General features: G+C 48.3%; 1 protein-coding gene across 1 annotated transcript; it reads left to right on the forward strand.

Moving 5' to 3' along the window:
• Positions 1 to 3,165: 3,165 nt before the first annotated feature.
• LOC144095469 (uncharacterized) lies at positions 3,166 to 8,983 on the forward strand. The gene is made up of 2 exons (XM_077629198.1): positions 3,166 to 3,247; positions 6,454 to 8,983. The coding sequence occupies exons 1-2, from the start codon at positions 3,166 to 3,168 to the stop codon at positions 8,454 to 8,456; spliced, it is 2,085 nt and encodes a 694-aa protein (XP_077485324.1). The 3' UTR covers positions 8,457 to 8,983.
• Positions 8,984 to 12,980: the final 3,997 nt, after the last annotated feature.

The following is a 12,980-nucleotide window of genomic DNA, read 5'->3' on the forward strand; positions in this document are numbered from 1 at the left end:
AAGAATTGCCATTGTGACCGTACTACCAGCAATTTTTACATTGCAATGGTCAAAGCTGCAGTGAGTCAGCACGGTGTACTATAGGCCAAACTTTGATCTCACATGGGCAAGAGGACCCTGAAAAAGTTGCGATAACTGATTCAGGTGGTATTCGAGAGATCCTCCAGCCTCTCTGTCGCCGCGGTAAACTGAGAGGATGGCAACACCGGCATCATGGAAGTCTTCAGGAATTTCTCTTGGCGTAGCAGAGAGATCCACACCGCTGATTATTCCTTTTACGCAGGCAAGTTTCTCAGGAATAAACGCTTTCACCGGGAGTGAGACGAAAGATATGCACCGCAGCAAGCCTGCAACACAATCCAGAGAGCTGATTTGCACAAAATTCCTCTTTGGCCCAAACGGTCGCACCTCGGAAATCTCAAGATATCGGCACGGTCGCAGCCTTGAACGAACAGAGCCGTTTGCTTCATTATAACATTTATAACATCACAGATGCCTTTCCGCGGCCCACAACGCTAAGTTAGCACTTTTTAAACGGGGCAATCTGAAAGATAAAAGAACCATATAACGCTCTGGCTTCAGGCATTCGTAGCACGCAGGGACAGAACTTGGCGCCGGTGGAAAGCGGGAAAGCTGCGAATGCAAGCAGCAACAAGGATTTCATTCAGTCGAAGCAGTAAGAGAATGGGTTAAAATTAAATGCGGTCTCTGCCTCGACAGGTCAATGGTTCCATCGATACCAAAGGACTTTCATAAACGAGGCAACGTCGGCATTGCAGAGCCAACCAGAATGCGACAGTGTTTAGTACATTTCAAATAATTTAAATTAGCCTCGTTTATGCAGCAGGGGAACTTGTTCAGGAATGGTGCTGTTGTGACTACACAACAAATGTGAATGAATAAGTGCACCAGGAGACCTGGCCGATAAATGAGGAAGGCACATATATGCAACTATTTGTGAGCAAATAAATATAGGCGCGTGGAAACTGCAAAAATCAAGGATTAAGGAAACCTGGGAAGCGTTATACACTACCGACACATAGGTTATTCTAGGCTCACCATCGCTGTCACTCAGCAGGCAAGTAGTTGCAAGTACACAGCAGACATTCACAGGCAAACGAAGGTAACAGGTGGACGTGCGCAGGTCACATCTCCTGCGCAAGGCTTCGAGGATGTCTCGTTAACTCTTTCCTTATAACCGCGAAAAAAAAGACCGATTCTGAGTGTTTTAAAATAAAAATTCTTTCTTACAGATATGTGCTAAATGCACCGCATATTGTAATACATTAAACTAGCTTATTAATTACACTTCTGATCGAGAAAACCCCAGAGTTGTGTGTGCAAAACTTTTCGAAATGTTATTGGTTAAATATATGCTGGGAACAGAAAAAAAGATTACAAGCAAAACAAAATCCGCGGCACTGAGCCAGGAATTGATTACAAAAAATTTGAACACATAACACGTTGCTCATGTTCTTAGCTACCATTCTTGCAATTTTCAGCGTACATAATACATTGCATGGTCCGTGGCCTTTCAAATTAAGCAATATGACTTCTGTGCCACGCGAAAGCAGTCGCTTGAGGAAAGGAAGTGGAGGCAGATGTGGGGTGTGCTGCACCATGCAATGATGTGCGGTTTCCAATGACGCTGTTGCGCTGCAGGATTCTTCGTCTCAATCTTTATTTATGCCGCTCTGGGTTCACGCCGTCGAATATTTCTGCGTCATGCGGGGACGTTGCAGCCTTAGATCATTTCATCCTCTCCTGCCGATGATTTGCACGGCAGAGAATTCAGTTTCTGCAAAATCCTCTCGCTCAATTATGGCTCCCGTTTACTCTTCCCGTCCTCCTGTCCTTCGGTGCAACCGTCAAAGGGCATGCCCTTAAGCCCGTGTGTGAGCTTCCTCACAGGTATGTTATGGAGGCCGGGAGATTTTTGTGTTAACTTTTCTTTCACTTTACTTTCGTCTCAAAGTTTAGTGATTTGTTAGTATTACTTTTTAGTTTATTTATTTCAACCCTCACCTCTCTGTTTCCTGGGTTTCCACACCAATCTCCACAAAATCTCCCATAATTCGTTACTCGTTATCCCAGATTCCCCACCTTTTATAAATGAACCGCTCGTGATGACAACAACAACAACAACAACAACAACAACAACAACAACAACAACAAAAACAACAACAACAACAATAATAAAATTAGTTTCTGGGGAAAGGAAATGGCGTAACACCTGAACTGCGCCTTAAGGTAGGGATAAAGGAGGGAGTGAAAGAAGGAAGGAAGATATTTCGACCTCTCTGGGTTATATTTCTGGGTTATATTTTGACTTAATCATTATTATTTAATCCCTTACCTTATTATTATTCTTATAATTTTGAATTCAAAGCTCTCATCTTTTTTCTGTTCATGAGGAAGAATTCACCGGTGTTGCGCTCCCACGTGCTTTTCCTTTTTATTAATTGCGTTCAGGTGAATAGCCACCCGATTCTTGGCCGATCCCCCAGTGTGGGTATGTGCCATCTTTTGAAAGGCAAATAACAACAACAACATATTTCGACCACCTGGGGATCTTTAACGTGCACTGACATCGCACAGCACACGGGCGCCTTAGCGTTTTGCCTCTATAAAAACGCGGCCGCCGCGGTCGGGTTCGAACCCGGGAACTCCGGATCAGTAGCCGAGCGCCCTAACCACTGAGCCACCGCGGCGGGTATCGAGATAAGTCTGAATGTATTTTCCCCTGTTTGGTTTTGCACCTAACCCTAGCCAATCCCCCACCGTGAATATGTGTCGTCGCTTCAGAGACGACAACAACAACTAATGAACGGACGATCCTCTCCTTGCAAAACGTTGTACTGCTTCGCGCCTGCCACCATGCTATGCCGAACGCGCATGCATGAACATGCTCTCTTATCGACAGCTACTAGACAAGTTTCGACCTTTTATTTTCAGCAACTCAGCAAAAAGGTGCATTTCCCCTGACAGTTTCACCTTTTCCTCGTTCTTAGTATTTCCAAGCGCACGGTAATAAAACAGAGCTTTAACCTTCTTTTCCACGAACTATAGCTTGCGATCACGGGGCACGCGCACGCTCGAGCCTCCAGCGCGCAGAAGAAAGATCGAACACGAAGAAGAAGCTACGCCCGGCGCAAGGCAGGCACAATGAACGCCCGGCTCGCTTCTGCCGCCAGCGGAGGAAGCAGAAGCCGAAGATTCGGAGCCAGCCCTGCTCACTTCCTCTCAGGTACGCTGCGCAAGTTGTGCAACTCTCAGCGGAGGAGCTGTAGAGTGGCTGCAACGTCGCGTTATGCCACGAAGGCAACCCGCCGCTACGAGGCGACGTATAATTCGGAGCTTTAGCACCTTGCGTTCCGTCGCGTACTGGGAGTATCGGCACGGGTGGACCCAGAAAATTACTTGGCAGTCCGTTAACAACGAGGTGTTAGTTGCACACGTCGCCTTGGTGGGCCTTAGGCCTAACGCAGACAAGGCATTCGGAGTGGGTGCCCTGGAAAGGGTGCCCCCTGGTGTGTTGTGGCCTAGGCGGCCATTCGGTATGTGTTCTCTTGCGCAAACGGGATCATGAGGTGCGGTACGACCGTTCATTGTTTCTCGCGGTTTAACGTCCTAAAGCGACTCATGATATGAGGGACGCCGTAGTGAAGGCTCAGGAAATTTCGACCTCATGGCGTTCTGACATCGCACAGCACACGGGCCTCTAGAATTTCGCCTCCATAGAAATTCGACCGCCGCGGCCGGGATGGAACTCGCGTCTTTCGGGTCAGCAGCCGAGCACCATAACCACTGAGCCACCGCCGCGAGCGGTGCGACAGTACTCTTCCCACTCTCGCTTCTTGCCCCGGGGGTAGGAAAAACCACCTCAAGTAAAATTTTTCCTATGAGTTTTGTCACTGCAGTCACTGGAAGTGCAGTTGCAGATTAAGGTCGGGGACAAAAGTAATGCCAAAACCATGTGTTCCGCAAACGAAACCGGTAGTTCTACTTTAGCCGTAGGCTGGAGACAACACTTATTGAGGTGAAAGTAAAAATGTTGTTCTTTCAGTTCTGCAACTGTGGTCGCCCGCCGGCAGTCAATAATAGACCTAAGGGTTTAATTTACGTAGCACGCGTTCCAAAGAATTTTGTCCCAGAATGTACAAGTGCTTCTTTTCAGTACTACCGATTCATGCTATGAGACTTGAAGTAATAGGAGCTTCTTACAAGAAGGTATCGGGACATAAAGTGCAGCGCTAAATTCGCGTAGAAACAAGTACGCGAGATTGCTGATATTGTCCAACATGAAGGCTGTCTCAAACATGACGGATTTTGGCAGTTGTTTCATCATTGATCCGCACATAAACGTGCATGCCGAGCTGGGCCTGTTCCTTAGACAAATGACCGTTCTACGAACAGCCAACGGCGTACCTCAATTTGTGAAGCTGGGCACCTCTGTAACCTTGCAGACAAGAGTCGCCTTTTGTTCTACACTTGTGTCAGCGGTAGAACTCAATGGCCACGATGAGAGTTTAAACACCACCTCTATATGCGCCGGAGAGATGTGCAAGACAGCCAGTGGCAGATGGTACAGACGGTGCATCTGTTGTGACTTGTTGGCATCCGAGTAGTTATAGAAGTCTGAGTTTCTTCAAGTATTGTAGTGGGTATCTGTTTTGAACCAGGGCCATTCAACACTGGGATCAGATCTTGGATATTTCTTGTTTCTAACGTATTGACGATTTCCACAGTACCTTAACTTCTCGGGCTGATCAATGTTCAAATTTACCAACGCTGCTACATTTGTAAAATGGTCCGAGACCTTTCTGCTTGACCCGAGTGAGGCTTAATCCAATTGTATAAATTTTCGTTGCAGCACTACCTTCTCTCAGGCATCTTGGTCATTTGCGTTTGAGAGCCCCTTTTGCCTCATTTATTTCTGAAACGTTCTAGGTGATAGAAAGTGAGCATTCTCTTAGCCATCCTGGTATAGTATCTATGACTGCGGCAGAGTGCAGAGGTCAGCACGTTCGGAGCAGGCGTTGCGCCCGTTGTTCTCGTGTTTTAATGCGTTTTGTTAACCGAGAGGGAGAAAAAAAAAGAATGAACCTATTATGGCGCTCGAAACAATTTTGTCTAATGTGTGATTTGATGCATTCATCATAATCATTATCTTCCTCCTAACTACGCCCACTGCAGGGCAAATGTTTCTTCCATATATTCGTCTAATCACTTCTGTTCTGTGTCAACGGCGGCCACCTTATGCCAACATACATCATAATCTCACCAGTACACCTGACTTTGTGCCCCGTCTTGCTATGCTAGCCTTCCCATGGAATCCACTCCGTTTCTGTTTAGGACGGATATCTTGCCTTCGCTTTAGAATCCCTGCATATGACCAGTTATTTTTTATTTCAACTGAGAGAAATAGTTATCTTTGTATATATGGCAGTCGGGCACGCAGATGCACCGAAGAGCAAGCTGTTTATTGGGCGATATGGGAATTGACTGTGAGGAACGCCCTTTTGGAGTGCAGCGGAATATCACCGCCATCACCTGGGGTTCTTTACTGAGCGCTGAAAACGCATAACGGGTGCTTTCGCTGTCTTTTATCGAATTGTGGCCACCGCAGCAGGAATTCGATCCCGCGACTTTGAGCTCAGAAAGGGAAAGTCGGAGCCTCTGAGCATCCGCGGCAGGTTTAGTCGCCTCGAAAGGAGCTGACCTCGACGGCGGCTGTAGCGACGCGCACATGGCAGCCGCCAGAATGACTGAGTTTTTTGGCCGCGCTCCATATAAACATGACTCAGAACGTCTGGACAATCGGCGTGCTTTTTCTTCGAAAGTCCTAAATGGTGCGGAATTACCAACATGAGTTGATGAGGCAGCATAAAGTTAGTTGGGCAGATGATATTAAAAAACTTTGAGTGGATAGGTTGGCCGCAGCTGGCACGGGACAGGGTTAATTGGATAGAAATGGGAGATGCCTTTGTCCTTCAGTTGCCGTAGTCAGGCTGATGATGATGACGGTGATGATGACATATTTGTGATTTATAAGCATTTAAAAACAATTTTAATTTCTGGCTGGTAAAATGTTTTAGTTGCGCATATTTGGTTGGAAAGTACAGCGATATTTATTTTAAAAAGTTATGCTGGCTTTCCCTCACAGCAGCAGGCAGCGGATTTTATGCCATCCACTTTGAGTATTCTGCGGCTTGCTTACCGTTAGCTTCCGGCCTTGGCCGGCTTAAGGACTAACGACCTTACAGCGCATAGCCTGCCCCGCGTGGGAAACAAAATAATGACAAGGCCGAACCCTGGCAGCGATAAACAAAGCACGCTATTTAAAAAGCAAACATTATAATTCTCTGAGACTATCGCAATTTGGCAGTGAACCGGCCGGATTCTGATCGAAAAAGGGTGGTAGTAAATGCTCTAATTTTTCTTTTCGTGCAGGTTTCATGACCAGTGGCTATGACACTGGAATCGACGCATTGTGCAAATCGACGCTGCTCGTAGCCGTTGTCGCCGCTTTGCTTGCGTGCGGTATCATATATCTGCTCGTGACCAGGTGGGGAGGCAAACCGCCGGTAACGGTTCATCGCTGCGAGGGCCTGGCGTGCGACGACCCGTACGAAGCTCTGGAAAGCCTTCTGAACCACACCGTAAAACCCTGCGACGACATCTACGAACACGTGTGCAGCCGGTGGACCTGGAACCGGGAGCACGTGGGGTTCCTCCAGGAGTCCCTGGACAACTACCTCGTTCAGATGCGCGCCATCTTCGAGACTCCCAGCGCCAACGCCACGGGAGCGGGGCTCGCCAGTGGCCTGCGGGCCGGCGGCGGCCTCTACTCGCAATGTCTGGCTGCTATGGAGAGCAGGTCGCTCACTCTGGAGGAAGACATGTTTTTCTTCTTGCACAAGTTCCTTGTGAGTAGAATAACCGACAGCAGTACGCCGCACGATGCATTGAAGGTGGGCGCGGAGATATCGTTCACGTTCGGCCTCAATGGACTTCTGACCCTGCGCCCTCAGCGGCTCGACGCTGCCGCAGTGGTGTACGCATTCAAGGGCAGCGCCCTACAGACGTCGTTCCCGGCTATGGCCGATTTGCAGCACTATGTCAGGATCATCCTTGAGGCCGTTAGCGCGCCAAGGGCTCCGAGCCTCGCGACCGCTGTGGTGGCGCTTGACGGCATCGTTGTCGCGCATAAGCATCGCCAGAAGTCCGCGCACAAGAAGATCCCCGCAGCAGAGCTTCAGCAAAAATGGCCGGCGCTGTGGTCGCTCACTGAGGTGCCCATGAAGCGCCTGGCTGCCATGTCTACCCTGGCCAGTGGCTTCCTGCTCGTCCGCGACTATGAGAACACCCTGGACGTGATTCGTTTCTTCGAAACCGCGTCGCATGCGGACGTCTCGTGGTACCTCGTCGTTCAAATGCTGGCTGACCTTCTGCTCTTTGACTACATAACCAGGTTCGAGCTGAACGACAAGTGGCACGTGATGCGCGCCTGCTCTGGGGCCGTGAACAAGGCGGTGACAAACGTGTGGTCCTCCCTGAGCAAGCAGCTGATGCTGAACAAAACGAGCCGCGACCACGTCTCTGACATCTTCGAGATCATCAAATCGACGCTCGCTTCCAATCAGAGCTACTTCATAAACTTCGTGGACAACACCACCTTTGACAGGATACAGGAGACACTCGGTGGTATTTCATTCGTGTCCAATGGAGAGCTCTTAGAAATTCAGCGCAACCTCATGTTGAAGAGCGGTTCTATGTCGTCGCCGACCGAGAAGTTCATCCGCAACTACGTAGCCGTTCGCCATCAAACCCGATCCCAGTCGCTGATATGGCCGCCGAACGTCTTCTGGGACATAGCCTCGATTCTGGAGATGGAGGCGAGTGCCTCCTACAGAGATGAAACAGCTTCCCTGTACGTCTCCACGGCGCTTCAGATCCCCCACGTCTTCTACTGGGAAGAACCCGAGCACCTGCTCAACTACGGCACCCTCGGCGCTTTGGTGGCCAGGGAGCTGGTGAAATCCGTCTCTCCTGTCGCCCGCATCAACCAGGATGAGCCGCTGTGGTCCCAAGAAGCCACGCAGTCGTTCTTGAAGAGCATGATTTGCTACGTGGGCGCCGGCGTCTCCCAGCGCGTGGGGAACGCTACCGACTTCAAGTTGGAGCTCTTTCTCTGGTTGACGAGTGCCCGGGTGGCATACGACGCGCTCAGAAACGACTTTTATGACTCTCTCCACAAAGGCAAGTCGTGGACCGCGGTGCAGAAGCAGTTCTTCCTGCGCTTCTGCCTCACGGCTTGCGAGTCGTCGACCGCCACAGCAGTGAGCGCGCGCAACAAGTGCATTTGGCCACTGGCCGAGAACCCTGCTTTCGTCCAGGTGTTCAACTGTCCGCAGGGCTCGTTCATGTCGTCGCATCAAAAGTGCAATGCTTAGGAACTGGCGACTGCCGAGTGAAGTTATCTTCGACTGCGGCAAATAAGGTGTTGTTATAACGATGACTTTTGTGACACTGAAAAACATTTCCTGGACACTTTTTCATGTGAAACATTGGCGGAGAAAAACCATAATTTTCTTTTACAATCGCGTCCAAGTTTTTGCCTGCCTAAGCGTATACAAGTGCGTGTTGTGTAAATGAAATTAACGGGACTCTTCTTAAAATATTTATCTCTGACGATCTGTGGCGCGATTTCTCCGACGTCTCCAGAATGACAATTCTCGAAGTAGCTCATCGGCCTTCAGACTGTCATGAACGAACTGAAAATGCAGAATCTATTTCAGGCGTACGCGTGTCTGTTGAACCGATTGCAAGGTGAAAATTCAGAAAGCAGCTATTCGAAGTGCACTTGCCTGTTCGAAGTGAAGATTTGCACTTCCCAGGAAGTACCGGCGTTGCAATTGCAGAGACAATTCTCTAGTGGAGCTGAAATGTTATCTCACGAACCTTAACTCAGAACTTTATAGTATAGCGACTGTTCGGATGTTTCGTCTTATAAAATCTAGTGCTTGCAAGCTGCTGTTTTTGTTCGCAGTACTATTCGCTTGAAAGAAAATGTGCGAGTACGTACATAGATGCATGTAGCCCGTTATGCAATCGCGTGTTATATTAATCTTCATTGAATTTTATTGCATTAGTCAACAAACATATCCGCTAGACTCATCGTGTTCCTGGTGCTTTCACGTGCCCCTGATTTCCGAAACATTGTGCTTGGAAGCGCCAGCCTGGAAGGTCCTAGTGTGTGTGAACCGTGAGTGCGCTGACGCGTGCGCAGGCTTTCCAGTGCTGCACGAGTAGAATAATCAGAACGCAGTTAGGCATTCCTGTCCCCATTTTTAGGGACAGAATGCATGTGTTCTTTGAGGAAAACATTTGTTCCTCTAGTTGCGTGCTGCTGCCTGCAGGATATCAGTCTCAAGAATCTGATAAGACAGTAACGAATATTGTGCTCTGATCCCCTAGTGGTTACCAAGACTGGAGCCCTTGACGGAGCTCAAGGAATTTTAACGTCACGAAGCCTGCCCTCACGGGGCTGTAGGCTACTTGTGCGGATGTGTGCGTACATCTCCCTGTATGTTTTATTTTGTTCTGTTTGTCGAAAGCACGGCAATAAAGAAAAAAAAGAACATTGTGTTCTCACAGGGAATTAGCATCACTGTACAGTATCAATGTTTCTACGTATTTTAAAGATACATTTGTTCTGCGCCATTCCATCGGTACCGCAGCTTTAAGCGGCACACTCTGCACCGACTGCCTTTTGGAACCTTAAAGGCTCGACAAGATTAGATATTTGCTGCCCCATGTGAATGCCACGTTTTGCACCAGACGTATACTATGGTGCCTCTCAATGTTCCTCTGGATTTCCCCATTCTATCTGTGCGGACAGGGAGCGTTTTTATTGTTCGATTTTGTTCTCTCGACAAGCGTTACCCCAATGGAAGGATTTTATTGGTAGCCGCTTTGGATCTGGGCGGTGAAGATCGCCGTCTTGCCTTGGAATAAAGTGACTATTAGAGCGAAGCTGTATACCTCTACCGCCCAAGGAAATTTTCGTGTCGTCGGCGTCGTCAGCAAAAAAACAAAAAAAAAGAAAAACAAGGAGTGAAAAATTACCCAACAGCATAGAAATCGTATATCATACTGATCAATAAAGGAGTCGCAATATAAAAAGGAAAGAAGAAAAATTCTAACAAATAAAAAATAAAACAACACTTCAGCTGCTTTAAGAGCGGGACGCGACAGCGCGTTGCAGCGTTGCCAAAGAGTTCTCGGAACGCCATCGTCCGTTCGGCGCGACGCCTTGCCCGTTGGACAGTTTAAAGGGAAGCTGAAACGGTTTTCAAATCTCATGAAACGCTATGGTTGAGAACAAAGGACCTTGAAAATCATGTGTGTAAATTCTTTCTCGATTCTATCCGCAAACAGAGCTGCAATCGCTTCTTAAACACCCGCCGCCGGCACGCCCTCTTCGCTTCCGGAAGCGCCGGGTGGGGGGACGGCAGAGAGGGAGAACTGGCGGAAGTGACGCCATTCACGCAGAGTTGGCCGGCCGTCCGGCTGCGCTTGCTCCGCTGCGGCCCACGCTTTGGCGAACGACAAATCAACGCAACCTTCTGCCAGTGCCGTTTGCTTTCTCTCGTTCCAGCGTTCCGTGTAAGAAGCCTGCATATAAACCAGTTTTGGTATGGTGCTCGTTTCTAACAGCGCTCAGCACACAGCCTGGTAGAATCCGTCGGTTGTTCTTCCCCAGCCTCTTCCACGTTAACCAAACAATGTGGTGATACGCAGCATGCCGAAACTGCCTGTACAAAATATGTGCTGCAATATTTCTCTTTTCGTTATATTACTTTCTTACCTGTTTGTAGACTCTGCCTTTTCCAGCTGGTTCACATCCACGCTGAGCTAAGGCCACTTCCAGCCCTGTCTTTAAGGCACACAGTCTCGAACTTTTTTGAGGTCGTTACGCGCTGTGTGCCTTTTTGCTTTTTCCTGATTGCTTGCACCTCATGGCAGTATAAGTAATTCTCTTAATCTTTCATCAGCGCGCAGCACAGGCAGCTGCACCTAACTGAACAAAAAACCGATTATATAAGCTTAGTACACTTGAGCAAAGCAAAGATTTTCATTCATGAGCGCTTGGTCATGGCTGACGATCGGCAATGGCGTCAGAATTCATACAAATTTGTCCTTGAGTCAGAACGGCAAAGTGGTCGAGCAGCGGTATGCATATATCTGCCACAAGTAATTCTGCTGGTTATCTCCATGCACAGCAGCAGCAACTATATCTCGCAGCATACTAGTTTTGATGAGCAGCACTGCGAGCTCCGAAATTTCCGGCTTGCTTAGCTTCTTATCAGGCGGTGGCACCAGTTTTCAGCTTAGCCTGTAGTTCTCAACAATCCCCAGGTGGTCGAAATTATTCCGGAGCCCTCCACTACGGGACTTCATTCTTCCTTTCTTCTTTCACTCCCTCCTTTATCCCTTCCCTTACGGCGCGGTCCAGGTGTCCAACGATATATGAGACAGATACTGCGCCATTTCCTTTCCCCAAAAAACCAATTATTATTATTATTATTATTATTAACAATTTCGGAATAGGTTTGCGCGCGCTCGTCCAAATTCAGACAGTCCGGCGGTTCCACAGTTACCCGGAAACAAAGACTATGGGAATGCGCTGTCTACACCGGAGTCGACGAAGATATTGATAGCAGAGAAAGCTGGGAAGCCCTGCTGCACAGCGAAGAACCCGCTCGGCAGAAACAAGCCAATCCGCCTGGCGGCTCACGCCGCGAAGGTACAAAATCTATTTGTTAGTCTTTAGTCACGGAGGCTCCGGCCCCCGCCCTCCAGGCCTGCGTGCCGGGGGCGGTGAGTAGTAAGGGGTCTCCATTTCCAGTGGAAATGAAAGCTGTCATCCACCCATCCATCCAGTCGAGATTTCCAACACCTGAAAATGCCGCGAATTGACCTTCGCTGCCGGCGCACTCCGCGGCGTCGATCGTTGGTTCCTCCGTTTTCTGAAGCTGCTGATGGCTCGAACATGCATGGTGAAAGTCCAAACTGTTCAACACTGCTTGGATTATCCATAATTTCTAAAACGTAGTCCTTAAAAGCCCACTGAAGCAACGCGCTACGCAGCAAAGCCGTCGGTGCCGGCCGGAGATCCCCGTGGATGACGTCACGACGGTCCCGACCAATCGCGGGCAAGAGCGGCGTTCGCTTGGCGCCCTGATGCGATGGGGCGCGTTTTCTTCTAAAAACAGCTTTTTGCGTTTATTTCCGCTGTTTTTGAATGAGATATTCTGTTTCTGCGGACTAAAAGCTACAAAATGACGTAGAGAACTCATTTTTTTCGAAAAGTGCTTCAGCTTCCCTTTAAAGAAATGACACCTGTCGCACATATCTTGTTGGACACTCGAACCGCGCTGTAAGGCAAGGAAAATGAAATTAAAATATGTTTTAAGGAAAGGAAATGACGCCTGTTTCATATATCTCGGTGGACACCCAAACCACGCCGTGCCGACAATTACAGCTACGCGTTCCGGCAACATGAGGTTAGCGGCTGATTCGAAAGAGGTTGACGTCATTCGAAGCCTTCGTGTGTAGTGCAAAGCGCATAATGTATGATAACGGCGGCTACAAACAATGCGAGGCATATTCCATTGCCAGGCGTGTTTCCCGGTAAAAATTAAGGTTGTTTTTTCGTGTCGTTGTCGTAAGCAAAAAAAAAAAACACCAGGCTAAAAATTCAATTCAAACAGCATAGCTTCGCTGTCCAACTACATTCACAGCGTGCATTGGAGCCACACTTTTTAATTACTCGTACTCTTTAAATTTTTAGTCAAATTTTGATTCTTTGGAATTCTGGATTCTAATTCCTTTGTTTTAAGTTGTATTTTTTTATATTTATGCTGGCTGGTGCCAGTTTTCTATACTACTTTTCGGTCTCACAAGCCTTACAG

The sequence above is a fragment of the Amblyomma americanum genome, chromosome 6, assembly GCF_052857255.1.
Source record: "Amblyomma americanum isolate KBUSLIRL-KWMA chromosome 6, ASM5285725v1, whole genome shotgun sequence".
NCBI lineage: Eukaryota > Metazoa > Arthropoda > Arachnida > Ixodida > Ixodidae > Amblyomma > Amblyomma americanum.